The sequence below is a fragment of the Rattus norvegicus genome, chromosome 10, assembly GCF_036323735.1.
Source record: "Rattus norvegicus strain BN/NHsdMcwi chromosome 10, GRCr8, whole genome shotgun sequence".
In the NCBI taxonomy this organism is placed as follows: domain Eukaryota; kingdom Metazoa; phylum Chordata; class Mammalia; order Rodentia; family Muridae; genus Rattus; species Rattus norvegicus.
In genome coordinates, this window is record NC_086028.1 from 103,050,670 (window position 1) to 103,069,605 (window position 18,936).

General features: G+C 53.2%; 1 protein-coding gene across 10 annotated transcripts in view; it reads left to right on the plus strand.

Moving 5' to 3' along the window:
* The window catches only part of Septin9 (septin 9), a 169,233-nt gene that overhangs the window by 142,113 nt on the left and 8,184 nt on the right, over positions 1 to 18,936 (plus strand). For 9 of the 10 annotated variants that reach the window (XM_039086950.2, XM_039086949.2, NM_176856.3 and 6 more), the window contains 4 exon segments: positions 15,291 to 15,482; positions 16,586 to 16,714; positions 17,020 to 17,101; positions 17,476 to 17,613. In XM_039086950.2, coding sequence (XP_038942878.1) covers positions 15,291 to 15,482; positions 16,586 to 16,714; positions 17,020 to 17,101; positions 17,476 to 17,613 — 541 coding nt within the window. 10 annotated transcript variants of the gene reach the window in all.

The window sequence follows — 18,936 nt, forward strand, 5'->3', positions numbered from 1 at the left end:
TAAGATGGTAGGTCTAAAGTCCAGAAGTGGCACCTGGTTTGGCTCCGACGGAGGTCTGTTTAGAAGATGAGGAGAGACAGCGAGGAAAGGACAGATGCCTCAAACATACTGCAGGATGGTTGGGAGACCTACTCTGGTCAGGATGGGAGACCCACTGTGGGCCAGGATGGGAGACTGACTGTGGGTCAGGTTGGGAGACCAACTGTGGGTCAGGATGGAGACCGGGGACAAGGTTCTGGGCTGCCTCTGCTGTTGGACATGTAGCGGTCCCTGAAGGACCCAGCTGGCATGTTGTGAGCTTCTGGGCTCCTGCTGGCTTTGAGACTAACTCATCATAAGCTTTAATACTGAAGCAGTCCGTGCCTGTTGCCCCAGCACTCGGGAGGTAGAGGCAGGAAGGACATGGGTTTGAGGCTGGCCTGGGCTATGGTGAGATCTAGTCCCGATGCTCTCCCGCAAGGGTGTATGTGATGTCAGGACATAGACATTTAGGGAAGCGGACCTCTGGATTCTGCTCCTCTTGCTAACCTTGTAGACTATACTTGGGCTACAGCTCTGAGAGGTTTTTCTGGGGTGAGTGGAGATGGCCCTGCCCATCCACACAGAATTTGGAGAGTCGAGGTCTAAGTCTCCTGGGCTGCAGCTGCTGACGAGAGCCAAGCATTGAAGAAAGGCCTTCCAGAAGTTTCTGAATCTCGGGTAGTATGTCCCAGAGCCTCAAGTGGAGGTCACGCCTGGGGCCAAGGTAGCTCTGGTTCGAGGCAGGAGGGAGGGGCCGCTCAGGATTTGGCCATGTGGGCGTGCTCAGGGGATAGGGGAGAACTTGGGAAGTGTGGGTTCCTAGATCTTGGAGATATTACAAGTAAGGAAAGGTCAGGGGTGTCCCCCACACCCAGCAGCTACTTTGAAAGCTGCTATCCCATGTGCCACTCCCACAGTTCCCTCCTGCAGACATTGCCTGCTTCCTGCTCATCTGGATACAAGTCAGGCTGTTCCCAGGAAATGTTCATCTGTCCTTTTCCAGCCTTCCAGGTGTCACGGCCACCTCCCAGCCTCCTCCATGGTTAGCTGTGGACTGGGCCCCCATGCGCATCTCCTAGAGAGTCCTGAGGCTGCCCTGGGGGCCAGAGCCACCACCTCCTTCCACTGTGCCATGAAGTGTCCACACTCAGGACATGATTGTGACCCAGTCACTGTCGGGGAGGACTTGGCAGTCCCCAGCCAGGCCCACTGTCAGGTTCAAAAGGAGGGTCTGAGATGGCCTCACGGTGTGGGCTTCAGCATCTCTATCTGGCTAAGTCAACAGATTATGGGGGCTAGTCCTAGTTCATGGGGACTGGGGGAGCTGCTCCCTGAGGGGCCCAGAGATTTGGGGATAGGCATTGCAGGAGGTCAGCCCCTTTGTCTATCCAGAGGTCTTCCTCCCATCCCTGTGTAAAGGAGGCTGTGTCTTCCTGGGAACATTCAGCACACACATTTGCGGTCCCTGTTGAGGGCCCAGCAGCCCCTGCTTTTGGATTGCTCAGATCTGGATACGGGTGGCCGCAGGGCCTGCCTGGACCCTTGAGTCTGTCAAACAGGAAAGAGAGGCAGATTCCCCAAGTGTCACTACTGCCCAGAGACCTCGGAAGACACAGTTAGCCTGGGCGTGCCTGGTTGCTCCTATGGCTGCTTCCCTTGATTTACTTTGTTGCTTCTTTTATTTGAAAGTGTCTTTTTGTGACTTGCCTGGCTTGCAGAGGCTCTTTAAAATGAACATTTTTTAAAAATTCTTATTATTTATTTATTATATATGAGTACACTGTAGCTGTCTTCAGACACAACAGAAGAGGACATTAGATCCCATTACAGATGGTTGTGAGCCACCATGTGGTTTCTGGGAATTGAACTCAGGACCTCTGGAAGAACTGTCAGTGCTCTTCACCACTCGGCCATCTCTCCAACACCTAAAATGAACATCTTTATGACTGCGGCACACCTCCATGACACAAAGAAAAGCAGCTCTGGCTGTCCCGGAACTCGCTCTGTAGACCAGGCTGGCCTCAAACTCAGAGATCTGCCTGCCTCTGCCTCTCCAGTGCTGGGATTAAAGGTGTGGGTCACCACTGCCTGGCTCCGAGCCCTACTCTTATGGGCGGCAAGAGACATAAGAGATTCTTGTCCCTATGGGACAAGAAGAGGTTGTCCCCTAGGAGTCACATGGCTTACTTGATGGGACTGGGCTGGGGCTGAAGACTGAGCATGGTCAGCTATGGGTGAGGTGGTTACTGTCCATTTACGCGTTGAAAATGTGCTCACCCTACCAGGTTGCTGTTGTGTTGGGTTTTGTTTCATTTTGTTTTTGAGACAGGGTTTCACGTAGTCCAGTTGCCTCAAACTCACTACCTAGCCGAGGATGACTCACTGTGTAGCCGAGGATGACTCACTGTGTAGCTGAGGTTGACCCTAAATATCTGATTCTTGAGCATAAGGTTGTCTAGTGGGGGTGCTTACTGTACCCCGTACTCATCAGAATTGTCCAGAGGAGTAGACCCAGTGGAAGGGGTGTGCCCAGCCCCTGTCCTCGGGAATGCCCACTGGGTGCCTGAAACCTCCATAAAAACAAACCATGTGTATGCTAGGTTTCCCCCTGTGCATATGTAGCTCTTTTCCTGGCGGAAGGATGCTCCGTTGCAGGGTGGAACTGCGTTTTTGTGTCAGCGTTCATCAGACGAGGGCCAGGAGGCCAGCTTCCACTCCAGGGCACTGTGAATGCAGTCGCAGTGATCCCCAAGTGCAGATCTCCACATGGCCATATTTTCACCTGTCTGGGGAAATCTCTGAGTCACATGGGCAAACTTAGGCCAGTGGTTTCAAAGCCAGGTCCCTGGGGATGGTCCCAGGCCTGGTGAGGTTCACGGTCTCTTTCCAGCTCTCCAGGCGTCATCCTCGGGGTACCCTAAGCCTCTCTGTGTCCTCTGGAGGCAAAGAGGACTCTACATGTGGTCAGTGGGGGGCACAGGAGGGAGACAGCAGGCACTGGATCTGCACCCGGGTCTGGCCCTTGACTTCTGGATTCCTCTGCCAGTCCAGGCCCCAGAAGTCGCCAGAAAAGGGAATGGGGAGGCTGCATGCTTTTGTTGTCCTTTGTAGGAGATAGGTGGGCCTGAGGGAGATTCCTGATACAAACAGAGGAGCTACAGGCTCACAGTGAGGCTAGCGCCTTCCTGTTTCTTCCTCACACTGGAGGCGTTTCTTGCCTTTTAATTCTTTAATGGGCTGAGACCACTAACCTCATCAAGATGCCTAGAAGGGGTGTGGTGGGTGGGGATGGACTTTCCTGAGTGTGACACCCCCCCTCTGCCAATCCTACAGGTCTCAGCCCCGGGGAGACAAGCTTCCGAGGGGAGCACGGTGCCCGCAGGGCCATAGTCTATGGGGACCATTTCTGAACTGTTCTGTTACCCTACCACCACCACACAAATTAAACCAAAAAAATAAATGTTAGCTGCCACCAGCGCTTTAAGCAACCGCAGGTGATGGGGAGCCTTCTCTCCTACGCTGGCCCCATCCCTCTGTGACCGTGCCCTACTGTCTACTCTTTAGGGACAGCCAGGCAGCCAACTTGGATGGCCTATTGGGCACAGCTTCCTGAAGTTTGCCAGTGCCCCTCCTTCCCCGTCTCCTTGTCCTTTGGAGAAATTACCATATGAATGCTGCTCTTTCCCAGCGCCTGGGTTGGAGAGGCCCTGGGAGAAGACAGGCTCCCAGGCTGCAGGTTCCGGTTTTGGCTGAGGACCATCGACCATCCAAGGCAAGCCAGTTTTCCTGGAGGTCGGTCATTTACATCCCGTCATAGGTCTAACTCAGTCTTGGTTTTGGGAAGAGGTGGAATAAGAGGCTGAAGGTGTAGGGGATTGAGCGAGGAGGAGACGTGTAAGACCCCAGCCACTTGGAGACCCCGGTACTGAACTGCCTGCCATTGTTGTGTCCTGAGAAAGAAACATGTTATCCCCTTGTGATGTTGCTAATTACTGGAGGAATCCAGCTGGGGAGGGAGGGATGAGGCCACTAGTGCAGTTACTGAGAATGGCTTGCAGCCTGTAGCGAGCCTTGCAAGAGTCTGGCCCCTCAATATTTGATGGTCTGGCTTGAGGCAGGCCTCGGGTTGGGAGTTCCTCCATTGAGTTCCTGGTTGTGTCTCAACCACTAGGTTCACTTTTCAACCTGTGTGAGTCACACTGATGTTTGGGCTGCCAGAACATGCCGTCTTGTATATTTCTTGTATCTTTCTCCTGCTCTGGCTACAAAGTATCCAAAACAGCCAGTGTCTCGGGAGATGCCTGCTGGCAGTGCCATTTCTTCTAGACAGTGCTTGGAGATGGTAGCAAGACCCAGTCAGTCCTGAACATAGGTAGAAAATGTCGAGTTTCACGGTCTGAATGGAACAGAAGTAATGTTGGCTGGGGAGGCCCATGGGAGAGTCCTGTCCTCCGTGTATCTATATCTGTCTGCTGTTTGCACTGCTGTGTTTTCTCTGCTCACTCTGAGCCTGATATTAGGGCAAGATGGAAAGAAGACAAGACTGAAGTCCAGGCAAGGCCAGCCAGGCCCCTAGTCTCATGTGATGTCTGACCCATCAGTATTTCTGAGTATTTTCCTCAGTGGACCCTGATCTGAGGGTCCTGGGAAAGCCCTTTCTTACAGCCCCTTCCTCGCTTGGCTCTACATGACTTCCACAGATGACAGCATCCAGAAATTGTTAATGTCACATGTGGGTGCCAGGACAGAGGTTCATTCATGCACACTCACCCCCAGTGAGCACATCATTGAGAAGGTGAGGAACGGGGAGCAGAGCAAGTGTGCTGACTTGGGGAGGAGTAGTTCTGGGCCCCCACTGAGTTATTCAGTCAGAAGTTCATGGTGACCTCAGATGTTAGGGGCTGTGTTGTCATGAACAGTCACGGTGCGCGCTTATAGTATAGATGGTGCAACTTGGAAAAACAGGGAAGCCCACCAGCATAGATTAGCTGTCCTGGGAAGACAGGGGAACAGACAGTGTCGAAGCAGCAGCAGCAGCGGGGGAAAGAATGTTCTAGACTGGCTGACTCTTAAGAGCCTTTTCTGAAGATCTGAGAGGAGCCTGGAAGGCGTTTGTATGTCTGAGAGTGAAGGGGGTGGGGCGTGCATTTGGCTAACAGCTGCTGTGTGAGCGTGTTCTGTGGCTATCACCCTCCACCTTCGTAATGGTCTTGTGAGACAAAGATGGCCTCCTTTTACATGTGAGTGCACAGTGGCGTACAACTGAGGTATTTGCTCAGTCCCACCGTTCCACGGCATGTCAGGGGTGGGAAAAGGTAAAGGGCCCCATTCCGCATCACCCTAAGTGTTGGGGATACCAGCTACGATTTGAAGCAAGGACAGGGTCAGATTAGGATATGTGTCAAAACTGTCCTTCCGGGGCTGGAGAGATGGCTCTGAATAAAACACAACCCAAGTTTGGTTTCCTGGAACCCATGTAAAATCCAGGTGCAGGCATGCAGGTACCTGTGGTCTTAGCGCACGCCATGCAGGTACCTGTGGTCTTAGCGCACGCCATGCAGGTACCTGTGGTCTTAGCGCACGCCATGCAGGTACCTGTGGTCTTAGCGCACGCCATGCAGGTACCTGTGGTCTTAGCGCACGCCATGCAGGTACCTGTGGTCTTAGCGCACGCCATGCAGGTACCTGTGGTCTTAGCGCACGCCATGCAGGTACCTGTGGTCTTAGCGCACGCCATGCAGGTACCTGTGGTCTTAGCGCACGCCCAGTGGGAGATAGAGGGACAGCTAACAGCATACACAGCCTTGAACAAGACATCCTGACTGGATTTGTGGTGATGAAACAGAAGGGGAGGACCGTGGTGCGATGGCTGGAGACGGCATTCCCAATAGGGGGGCGGGGTCAGGGCGCCCAGAGTTCATGTACGTCCAGGCTGTTCTTACACCTCTAGACTTGGGTAGAGCAGTGGCTATAGATACCAAATACTTGGTGCAGGATTTGACAGATAGAGCCTTGGTACATGCCTGCTGAGCTGTGATGAGCATTTATCTGTCTACTTCTCCATCTGCCCATCCCTCCACCCATCTGTCCATCCGCTCATCCACCCATCTGTCCATCGTCTGCCCATCTGTCCATTCACCAATCCGTTCATCCACCCACCCATCTGTTCATCCACCCATCTGTCCGTCAGTCTGCCCACCCATCAATCTATCTGTCTATCTATCTATCCACCCGTCTGTCCATCTGTCCATCATCCATCTGTCTATCCATCCATCCACCCACTGTCTATCCATCTGTCTCATCCATCCTTCCTTCCACTCATTTGTCCATCTACACATCCATCCACCCACCGTCTGTCTGTCTGTCCGTCTGTCTGCCCACCCATCCTTCCTCTCGGTTCAGATAGCCTGTAGCACTGCTGGGTCGTCCATGTGAACAGTGCTTGAGAGGCTGCCCAGAGGCATTCTCTCCGTGGTTGGCTGCCTCTCCGTGGAGAACAGGGTCATGGTGGAGGGTCTGCCCACATACAGATCTGAGAGTCTTTTCTGAGGTGGCGCAGTCAAGACAGGCCACCTTCTACGCTGATGCTGAAGGATTCGTGTTCCCAGGCGGATAGCTGGAATTCTTGGGTTTCAGGGTCTCCCCAAGAGGGATCTGGAGCTGCCTATGTGGATGGCTCATCTCTCTTCTTCTTGAACTCCATAATACAATCAGAGGTTTCTTCTTCCTTAAGGAGTCCTGTGGTCATGCTCCCTGGCACAAACCAGGACCGCCTTCTCTCTGCCTGGCCCCTAAGACCCTGCCTTCGGTCCAGTCCAGTCCCATGTCATGCCCTGCCCTTAGCCCCAGCCCCCCCACCACACCAAAGTGAGCGAGCGGGGCGCCAGGAAGCCTTTGGCAGTGTCAGCTGACCTACACAGAAAGGACCTGCATCTCTGGGGTCAGGCCTTTGTCCATAGGATTCTGGCAGGGGTGGGAAAGGTTTTGTCCACTTTTTGTTATTTCAAATGATTTCATAAGTCGGGGGAGCCTTTGACTATGCTTCACCCCCTCCCCCCCAAGCTCTGGTGTATGTCAGCAGCTGACAGCAGCTGATAGGACAGGGGTCAAGGGATTGGGAGGCAGCTCTGTCCCCTCCCCCCCTTAGGGGACATCCCTGATAAGAGGAAATTCTTGTAATAAATTGCCAGTGTCCACAATGGGGGTGATGGAGTGGCCTTACCCCCATCCCCTACTTTCTCTATAGACATTTGCCAAGAGCAAAGGGAATCTGTGGCCCATCAGCCATGATGACCTGCCAGCCAAGAGGACGTCGTCAGTGGCTTGGTGTGGCGTCTTGTCCTGGGTAGGGCTGGATGCAGGTGCAGCTGTTGCTGTTGGAGATTCCTGGGGGGTGGGGGGTGGGCAGAGTCAGGGCTGCTATGCAATAGGTGACTCCAGGGCCAGACCTGAGCAGGGTGATCTGTGGACCCCAGAACCGTAGTTAAATCCCTGACCCAGGAATTTGGAGGGCCTTGAGGTGCTGTTAGAAGTCTGCTGTGGCTCTTGAGGAAATGAATGAGAAGGGCTTGCAGGTTGGAGCCTGCCCTGAGCAAAGATTGATGTCTCAATAGGCCCAGCCTAGTGAGAGCCGGCTTAGCTGTAAATGAAGAACAGAAGGGGCCTCCTCAGAGGGGGGTGGGGCACCCCTGGACTAGGTCCAAGTTTGCCTCCGTGGATTGGGGCCAACTGAAACCACATTGGCAGAAGTACAGGACTCCTTGAGAGCCCTCCCCACAATAGAGGGGAGGTTGGGTGAGGGGAGCTTGGCAAGCAGCCAAAGCAGAGACCCCACTCCCATCTTTGGATGCCTAGGGCCCCTGCCCCTCCACACCTCCGCACCCTACCCTTGTGGAAGGAAGGAGGAGTGGATGGGACGGAGTCTCAAGCTTCTTTCTCCCTCCCAGGCCCTTACTGGACACAAGGTCACAGGCATCTCCCAGCAGAGAACAGCTTGCTTGCGGAAACCACATCAGGGCAGTGTTAAGTCCCCTCTTGGAACTTGGACTGGGGAAGGCACTGCAGCTGGGAGGGTGAGAAGCTCTCCCTCTGCAAATCCCTCTCTGCTGAGGCCGAGGCCCATAGCCAAGGCCAAGCCTTTGTGTTGGATTTCCAAGTGGGGGTCCGGGGGCGGTGCAGGAGGAGTTTCAGATTTCTGGTGTCCGTGCTTTTAACCAAACTCCAAGGAGACACTTCCTGCCCCAAACAAAGTGTGAAGTGTAATTCGATTTGACTTACTTATCGAATTAGATGGACCATGTGCACTTTTTAAAAGTTGGGCTTTTGAAAGCAGGCGCACAAGTTTGCAAAATTTGATCATTTATATGCAGTTTCCATCTCTGGAAGGACAGGAAGCCTCTCGTGACATTTATGAGAAATGCAAGGGTCCTCCAGGGAGTCAGCAGGGACAGGGCACTGTGAAGACAGTGCCAAGAAGATGGGGAAAGCCCAGCTCTCAAGAAAACAGCCTTCCACATCTCTGCCCACCCGTGTGCTGACGACCTGGGGGGAGCTGCTCTCTCTAGGTGGGGGTCAGCTGGTGGAGCCTTTACCCCTCAACCCCTCTACCGTGGGTTCCTCAGACTTATTTCCCATGCTCCTCCTTAGCTGTGTATTCCTCCTGCATTTGCCTATCCTCTGCAGCCACAGGACCCGCTAACCTAGATCATGTGTGTGAAACCACTGCTTCATAATGTTAGCTCAGGCTGGCTTTGAACTCATGATGTAGCCAAATCCAGCCTTGAACTCTGCAACTCCATTTCTCCTGTCTCTGCATCTGGTTTTACAGATATGCACCATTACGTGAAGCTTCCAAGTTATTTCTTTAGTTGGGTCTATGAACCTAAGTGTGTATTTTTGGGGAACCCTAAAAAGTGTCGGTGTGTATGTGTGGAAACCAGAGGAATAGGCTGACCTTCCTCAATCACCATTTTCTGTGACAGGGCCTCTCACTGGAGGTCTGTCAGCTCAGCCTCTGGAACGCCTCTGTTTCTGTAACCTCCAGCTCTGGCGCATAGAATCCTGATTGGTTTTTACATGAGTGCTGGGGGTTTGAACTCAGGTCCTCAATCATTCCATAAGCCTCAAGTCCTCACTTTTTGTGGCATAACATTCCTGCATCAGGGAGTCAGCCAGAGCTACTTATCTGTGGGGAGAAGGGGGTGTTGTGACTCCTGTTAAAGTTTTTCCTCTGTAAAGCCCCACCCCTGCCCCAAGCCTGTCCTATCACCTTTGGTCGGTTTCTTAGCACAGTGTTCTCGATATACATGTGTTGGGTGACCCGTGTTGTGGTTCTGATCTCTGAGGACGTAGGAATCCGCTTCTCCATACTGTAGCACTCTCTAGGGCGATTCCTCTTCCTTTGGCCTCCAGCTCTGCACGTGCCAGCATCCCACCACGAGGCTATTCTATTTTATATTTTATTTCTCTTCACCTTAATTTTCCGAGTTGACTCATTACACTTTCCCACTCCTTTGGCCACGCCTACATACCTGTTGCAGAGAATCACCTCTGAGTATCTTTCTGTCACCTCCCGGAGGGGAGTTTTCATACTAAGTGGACACTTAGATGTCTGCTCTAGCTGTGGCTCCAATGCAGAGCTCTGCTCTGGCCTCCTTGTTCTAATGTGTGGCCTCACATGGTCCAGGAGCACCCTGAAGTCACAGCCTTACTTGAAGCCCAGTAGCTGGTGTTGAAGGACAACACATCCACCCCTTTGCCTTGGGGTGATTTTTTTTTCCTTTTCAGACTTTACTGAATTAAAGTGATAATACCCCAAGAGACCTGGGAAGGGCCAATAACCTGTTCAGTCAGCTTCGGGGAGAACCTGGCAACCCGCTAGGCTCTGCCTTCAACCTCTGGGGCCCAGAGAAGGCCTGAGCTCAAGGCCGCAACACAGGGCCCCTTGACCTAGAGCAGCACCTTCTGAGTGATGAGAGTGTGGTGCATTTTGGGGCACTCATATACCAGAAATTCAGGGCTGATCTCGACATGCCGACTGTAGTCTGGGAGGCCAGCAGATAGACCAAGGATTGATGTCTTGGTACCACAGGGGACCCCCGTGTATCTGCCTGCTGCCCAGAGACAGGTAGGCTCTGCTCTCCTCTGGGGCCACTATGATGAGGCTCGAGAGAGGTGTGTGGGGATAGCAATGCTAAGGGTGTGTTGTCCTTTAAGAGCTGGACTTGCCCTGGAGCAAGATAAGAAAAATGGCATTGGCTTTTCTGAGAGCTTCATTCTGGGGGTGAGAATATGGCTTCTCTACAGCGTCACGTGGCTGCTTCCTGCCTGGCAGAGTTGTTCCTGCATTGGGCCAGGGAGGCAAGGTTCAGTTAAGAAGGGTAGGGTAGAGAGTGCTGGAGTACTGGCTGGTGAGGCCAGCAGGGAAGGGTGAAGCCAGTGAGTGGCTCCTGGGTGCTGGCTCCCTGTCTGTCCTTGGCAAGCTTGTGGCCCGAGCCTTCTTTCTCATGGCCAATCGGGTCAAGGTCAGCCTTGGTCCCATCCTCTCTGGGAGCCCCTCCCAAAATGTATGGCTCGCAGCCTCTTCCCAGTAAATGTGAAGGGTGACATAATCCTGTCATCTTTGGCAGGCCCTGGAGTTGGGGAAGAATGTGTTACACAGTGGGTAAGTCTGCAGATGGTGGTTTGAGACCTAGTGGGACCCACCATAGGCTGGAGAAAAGGGGGGCTCACAGCAGGTGTCTGGGGCGGGAAGGGAGATGGTAGATGGGCCTGCGTGCACAGTAGGACCCATGATCTACTCAAAGTAGCTTTAGCTGCTTTGCCACCCTCCTTGGCTGGGAGATGACTGGCCACTTGCTCAGGGCATTGCATGCCCTGTTAGCATCTGCAGGAGAACCTCAGCTTGAGGGCCAGCGTCTGGGGCTCAGGCATCCCGAGTGCACACTGGCAGGTGGCCTGGCAGGACTCTGTCCAACTATGCTATAAACAACACCGGGTGCCACATACCCTCTACCCCCCATCAAAAATGAAGAGCCCACTCCCAGGGGTGCTTATTCATGATGTCATGTAGCCATTGCCCCTGTTTAAGTCAGTGCATTTTTATCAATGGGAGGGAAACTCCATGCTGGATAAAGAGTTTCTTCTACTGCCTCTGTGGCTCTGCCTCTTCTGGGTGTTACATAGTATTACATAGTGTCCATCACACAGTGTTACATGGTGTTGATACACAATGTCAGTCACACGGTGGAGTTCCTGTTTCCTTAGCTCAGTACGTTGTTTTCAAGGTTCATTTGTAGTCTGTCCTGTCTGTAATGTCTTTCCTTCTTTTGGTTCTTTTTTTTTTTCGGAGCTGGGGACCGAACCCAGGGCCTTGTGCTTCCTAGGTAAGCGCTCTACCACTGAGCTAAATCCCCAGCCCCATGTCTTTCCTTCTTACGGGTGAATTGTGTTCCCTCAGATTCTCTTGCCACACCGTTGTTTATTGATGTACCTGTGAACATTTTAGCTCTGTCTCTCTCTCTATCTCTCTGTGGGTGGGTATCTGGCTGTCTGTGTCATGCCCATGTACCTGTTCCACAGTACTCATGTGGAGGTCACAGGACGACTCAGGAGCGTCAGTTCTCTCCATGTGAGTCCCAGAAACCAGTCAGCTCATTACTAGCAGGTGTCGCCATCCTTGCTGGTGGTTAGCGTTCTTAAGTATCTCATTTCTGCTTCTTGCTGGGCTAGGAGTCCAGGATGCCCCTGAGGAGGCTGCAGCCTTGGGCAGCTGAGGAGGGAAGGTATCAGGGAACACACAGAACTCATGTCCAAAACCTAGTGTCCCAGAGGTTCCAGGAGTGAGGAGTCCAGTAAAGGTCTTGTCTCTGGGGGTTGGGGATTTAGCTCAGTGGTAGAGCGCTTGCCTAGCAAGCACAAGGCCCTGGGTTCGGTCCCCAGCTCCGAAAAAAAAGAAAAAAAAAAAAAAAAAAAGGTCTTGTCTCTGTTCATCTGACCATCCAGTGATATTTCAGGAAACAATCAGTGTGTAGACCTCATGTCCCTTCTGCAAAGTGGGAGTGCCACTTTGTACTGGTACACTTGTCAGACACACGTACGTATTTAAAACAGAAGTGAGCTAAAATGGATTCTTACCATGCATCTTTCCTGAACTAGCTCAGACTCCAGCGCTCAGAAGTCACATGTGGACTTCGCTAGTTCCTCAAAAATAAAAATAGAACAGCTCACATCTGGATATGTGTCCCAAACCACTGAAAGCACGCTCTTGCTGGGCATGATGGTGTATGCCTGCAATCCCAGTGTTCAGGAAGCTGAGGCAGAGGAATCATTGAATTTGAAGCCAGACTGTATATAAGAGAGGGCCTGAGGAAAGGGGGAAGGGAGGGAGAGCTAGCCTAAGCTCAAAAGAGTGCCTACATACCCATGCTCACCCTGTATTTACACCAGCCAACCAGAAGCAAGCACCAAGCAGAAGCAAGCACTCAAATGCTGTGGACAGCATGTGGAGAAAAGACTTACTTGTCCAGACTGGAGAGGTGGCTCAGTGGTTAAGAGCACTGGCTGTTCTTCCAGAGGTCCTGAGTTCAAATCCCACCTCTGGCATCTTGGAGCTGCCTGTAACTCCAGGTCCAGGGGGACTCTGATGCCCTCTTCTGGCCTCCCTGGGCATCTGTACTCAGGCACACACATACACAGGTACACATGCATATAATTAAAAAAAAAAAACTTTAGAAAAATCGTTAAAAAATAAAATAATGCAAGTTGAGATTTTTCTTTTTAAGACCAATGTCTCATTAAAGGAATACCACCGAGCCTTTGAAAGGCACATCCTACAGCACGGATAAGCTTTAAGGATGCCAATTATTCTGAAATAAGCCAAAAGATCCTCTAACCCCCACCTACTCAGTGAGGGTTGCCAGGGGCTGGTAGGAGGATGGGCAGGACGGTGGAGAGCGCCTCAGAAATCTCTAAGAAGGTTAAATTTACCACACCGTTTAAAGGTGGAAGTGACCTGTAGCTGTAGCCTTGGTGTGTGCAGACCTAGGATGCCTCTGTTGGCACAGGTGACAACACAGTGGGTTCTGGGAAGGCCTTTGGTCACTCCTGGAGCTCCAGTTCTCTGGGTAGAAGGTCTACCATCCCAACCAGGCAGGCAGACGGATAGGGAGGCTCTCCCAGTAGGAAGGGTCACAGGGGTATGCCAGAAACATCCATAGCCCCTGGAAAGGATGGGGCTCTACTGTGTTCTTATTATTTCTCGAGCAGGCCTCTGGCAGGCTGGATGTTTGGTTTGGTTTGGGTTTCTGCTGTGAACCTTAATACATGTAGAAGGGCCACCTGGGGCTGAGGCATGCCTTCCTTGACTGGGGGGGGGGCGACTAGGGAGAGTTGGGGGACAGCCCTGCCTCCTTTCACTGTTGAGCAGAGAGGTGGGGGCAGGGTAAAGTGGAGCTCAGACTCATAAACAGATGGAAGCAATTTTCGGTCACGTGAGCAAGGCCCAAACCACTGCACGGCAAGGCAGGGCCCCATGTCATTCTCCAGGAAGTGGGCCCCAAAGCCACAGGTTCTAGGGCCAGATGTTACAAGGTCTTTGTTTATTTAAAGACGCTAGAAAACCCAGGAGAGTATTTCTGAACCGAGAGCTGACAGACACGCTTGAAGCCGTGTGGAGAGGACTAACTTGGGTTGGGGATGCTCCTGATGGGAGGCACCGGCCCTTAGGACCTGTCTGTGTCATTGTTTGGGGGTACATGAACCCCCTGGCAGCTCCTGGTGTGTTTACAAGCATTCTCTTGTTTAATTGCTCCCCCTGTGCCGGGAAATAGAGGTGCCTGCACCCTGTAGGGTGCAGAGAAACAGGAAGTGACTGACCAGTACTGCAGCTGCCTGTGGGGGTGACCCTCACAAAACTCCTTCCTGAAGCTGGCTTTGCCAGCCATTTCTCCTGTCCATCCTGCTCTCAAGCCCAGAGAAGATGCTGAGAGGAAGTGTGGTGTCCAGCTTTGCTCTCGCTGGACATGCCAATAACATGGAGAGAAAAGCCGTAAGGCCAGGAATGGTCAGGGTCAAGTGAGCTGAGGATGTCTGGGACAAGTCAGCCTGAGTTCAGTGTTTTGCCCGGAAGTGGAGAGACAGCTTAACCAAAGCCTGCAGAAGTCCCTGTGGTCCAGACCCATCTTTTTGCTGCTTCCTGCCCCTGCTCACTTGGGAGGACACCTCCCAACACTTTTGGTTGGTTCCCTTCCTCTCTTCATTGAGCCTCGTTTGCCGTTTGTGTGCGTGGGGACAGAGCTGGGGATCCTTCTGTGGATGTAGAACAGAAATCAGGGGAGGAAACTCAGGAGCAGCTGGTGACCCCTCTGTGTTGGCTGTGTTTGTGGGGGCTGGGCTGGGGGTCATAAGGTGAGACTGCTGACATTTTCCATAGAGGTTGAAAGAGGTGGTGTCTGTGAGGCTTTTCAACAATGACGTATCAGCTCTCCCTCAACCACCCCACGGCCACCTGGGTTTCAGAGCCGCCCTGACGGGGCCGTCTCAGCATGGCAGTTAGGTATACTGTAAGCATCGTGTTCAACCAGACTGGGGTGAAACCAACCTTTCACACTCATGCAGGGTAGCATCACCTAGGGTCTCCGTCTGAATCATCCGCCTGGCCTGGGCTCTGACTATGCACTCAGAGCCCCAGAAGGCTTTAACTCTGACCTACTGAAGGAAACTGAAGTTATCAAGTTTAACCCCTAGCCTAGACCGACACACCAAATCTGGCCTTTGCCTGAGGGTAAGGGGAACTTACTGTCTCTCCACCGTAGCCTGTTTTCCTGCCTATCCTGCCTCGGGACTGGATGGGTGGAGCGCCTGGTCGTAGGGATGTTCCCAGTGGGGATGGGTCATGTCTGGAAGAGGCAGATAGAAATCAGATCGCCCCTCCCCTGTGAGCTGCTTGTGGTCGTCTGTTGGACCGTGAAGGGCCCTGAGCGCTACGGTTACTGTAAGCTCTGAGTGAAGGTGAAGGGTGTGCCTCAGGACGTGGAGCTAAGAGAATATGGAACAAACCTACCCAGAACCAGGGGACCCCTGGTTGGCAGAGCTGGCAGAGACGGCCCCGAGAGGCAGGTGGCTGAGTGGTGTGGACCAGTTGAATGCTGCCGTACAGGGGATTTCAGTTCTGAGATACTCTGCAGGAGTTTCTCTGCAGGCCTGGTTTCCCATCTGAGGGTGTGCTGGCTGCAGACCCCATTCTCACGCCTCTGCTTCTCCCTCCCCAGACTCCGAGGTGGCTCCCAGCTGTGTTGGCGACATGGCTGACAACCCTAGAGATGCCATGCTCAAGCAAGCGCCCGTGTCGAGGAATGAGAAGGCCCCCGTGGACTTTGGCTATGTGGGGATCGACTCCATCCTGGAGCAGATGCGCAGGAAGGCTATGAAACAGGGCTTCGAGTTCAACATCATGGTGGTTGGTGAGTGGTACAGGCCCTCCAGGCCATTCGGGGGACCAGCCTCAGCCCCAACACCCAAGTAACTCTCAGACTCTCTTCCCCACGTGGGCGTGATGGGGGGACAGCTCTCATCAGAAGGACAACCGGCGAGACATGCCGGATATGGTACAAGTGCTGGGATGAGGACTACACCCACCAGCGACTCCACAGAAGGGTTGCTCCCTGTGTGAGAAAACCCTGAGTGGCATAAACCTTCTGTGACCAATGACACAGGCCTCCAGGCCTGATGCCTGAGACCTGGCTGGAGGCTCCCTGCAGCCCCAGCCATGCTGACCACTCAGGAAGTGGGGTGTAGTAGTCACCCTCCTCCTGTGACCTTGGACAGTTAGAAGTCACACATGGTAGATGGCTAGTCAGCATGACCTAAACGGGCTGGGTGCAGCGGGCTTAGAAGTCCCTTGGGTGCCACACGTGTGGCCGTCTCAGTCGACCCTGAGAAGGGGGACCTTCTTGGCTGGATGGAGCAAGTCAATTCATCCATTCATTTGGGTTTCACTATGTGATGAGGCCAGAACTTGCTTATGTAACCAAGCTGGCCTTGAACTCACAGAGATCTTGCCTGTCGGGTGCTGGGATTAAGAGCACCACCATACCAGGCCTATCAGCCATTTTTTTACTCTCTGAATGGGACTGGGCTTGCTCTTCAGGGTGGCGTCTGGGCGAATGCCTCTCATAGGCTGATGTCCCAAACCAATAGAGTCAGATAGGCTTCTGACTGCAGGGCCGCTATCTGAGGAACTGTCTCTATGTCTGATCTACCCAGATCTCCAGGCAGCCTGCACATCTCTTTGGAGCTGTCATGCCTCCTCCGTAGCTAGGCCCATACCTCTGGAGTGTTGGTGTCCCTTCCCGCTTCGGGTAGCCTTCCTAGGATCAGGAAGGACCTCTGCTGGGTTAAACCAGGCTCTAGAGCCCCGCATTGAGGTTTAAACTCAACCCTGGGCTTCCACTGAGGAGGTGAAACCCCAGGCAGGGCCGTCTAAGGATGCCCTGGTCATTGTGTGATGTGGCCATGAACTGTGTTCTTGGAGAGCTTTCCAACCTGCCTCTCCTTCTGTCCCCAGGGCAGAGTGGCCTCGGGAAGTCCACCTTAATCAACACCCTCTTCAAGTCCAAAATCAGCCGGAAGTCGGTGCAACCCATCTCGGAGGAGCGTATCCCCAAGACGATTGAAATCAAGTCCATCACTCACGGTCAGCACCAAAGAGGCTGCCTCTTCCCAGAGCATGGGGTCAAAGGAGAGGTGGGGAGGTCACCATGACCTTGTGGGTACACCGAGACTAAGTGGTCTGGATTCCCATGGGCCCCCCAGACTGAGCTCTCACAGACAACTGAGCTTTGCACTGAAAGACATGGCTGGCACCACCCAGAAGAGGTTACTTGCTTCTTGGCATGACCTCAACTGTCATTATAGCCCGTTCTGGGACATGCCAGGCCAGCCGGGCAACCTGAGGGCTTGGGATGACCCTTCTGACTTGGGGTGTCATGGTTTGTGCAGATATTGAAGAGAAGGGGGTCCGAATGAAGTTGACAGTGATTGACACTCCAGGCTTCGGGGACCACATCAACAATGAGAACTGGTAGGTGACCTCAGAGAACCTTCCTTTGTGGGGGAAAGCCCCGTTGGTCTTGGTACCACTGGAGGCCAGACCCCTGAATAAGATCATTTCAAACCCTAAAGCCATGCATTTGGGGTCTAACATTCTAGATCAAAATGGGGTCACCTGGGACCCATGTGGTGAAGGCGAAAAGATCAGCACGGGGAGTGGGGCAGAAAATCTGAAATAAGGCTGGTTTGTCTTTGCAACAGCCAACCATGCCCGTGTGAAATCGGAGGTTGGGTGTCAAGCCCAGTTCTTGGAATGGCCTGGCGTGGGGGCTTGGGAGGGTGGGCTTGAGAGTACATGGCTGGGAGAGGACACCAGGGTGCGGGCTAACCCAGATCTCTGTGCAGCTGGCAGCCTATCATGAAGTTTATCAATGACCAGTATGAGAAGTACCTCCAGGAGGAAGTCAATATCAACCGGAAGAAACGCATCCCTGACACCCGCGTCCACTGCTGCCTCTACTTCATCCCAGCCACCGGCCACTCGTAGGTCCCTTGCTGGGCCCTTTGACTTCATGGTGGGAAGCCCCAGTTCCCAGACACGCAGGATTCTGTCTGCCCTGACACTGGACGCTGGGCTGGGGACAGGGGGCTGGGGGCGCTGGGTCAGAGTTGTGTCAGCGGCTGTTATGGGGTTGTCTGTGCCTATAGAAATCCTCTGTGACCTCTGGGCTGGGTGGCTCCCTGCCCACTCTGCCTTTTTCCCTTTGTCCACAGAGTTGAGGACAGGGCAGGCCCTGGGATAGCCTAGAGTCGGGTAGGCAGTCTGCATATGGAATAAGAATTTCAGGCTCTGTGTGTGTGTGTGTGTGTGTGTGTGTGTGTGTGTGTGTGTGTGTGTGTGTGTGTGTGTGTGTATAATGTGTCTGTATGTGTGTGTGTCTCTGTGTGTGTATGTGTGTCTGTATTGTGTCTGTGTGTGTGTGTGGGTGTATGTCTGTATTGTGTCTGTGTGTGTGTGTGTCTGTGTGTGCTAACACACACTCAAGCTCGAAAACTTTCCTCCATTTCCTGTCCTGGGAGGCTTCAGAGTCCCAGGTTCCTTTGGGAATCTCCCTCCCCCAGGGCAGATAGACTACTGATGGTCTCCGTGACCAGGGTTCTTGGCTCTCTGTGAGTCTCATCTGTCCCCAGTACTTAAGAAGTGTTGTTCCTCTCCTCGCTGGATCCTGATCGCTTGTCCTGACTCCGTGAAGGGTACATGTCTAGTCATGGGCTCAGAGAGCAGCAGGAGCTGGGGGTGGCTTGTTTGGAGAGTTGAGGACTCGTGGATTTGGTGCCTCCTGGACACAGCTGCTGGAGTCTGTACACCCCAGGCTGTTCCCGGCTCATTCCTGGGTATGAGAGCCTGGGCTTCAAAGGTCCTTTGCCTCTTGCACTCTGCCTAGAGGGCATAAGTCTCACTGGGGTCTGGTTGGAAAAATCCAAATATAGGTGTCTGGGCTTGCCCATAGTGACCGTCTCCTGTGGGGCCCACAAGACCTGTTCATGGCAGAGAGTGCGGTGGGCCTCACTGGGGCTGGCTCATTTGAGGTTCTGCAACTGTTCCGAGAACAGCCTAGGGCAAGTCCAAGGCTGACAGCAGGAGCCAGACTGAAATGGCTCCATCGGGGAGAGCCAGAGGCGTTTGTTTCTCCAGTGGCGACCCTATGGACTAGGGCCCTAGCTGGGCACCTCGCCTGGTTTCTCCCTCTGGCCTCTCATTCCCAGGGGGACAGTAGTGGCTCCTGGCCATCTTTGCTCGACATCTGCCTGTAGCTTCATTTCCCGCAGGCTGTCTGGGCCTGACAGTAGTGCTGTAGAGAATAC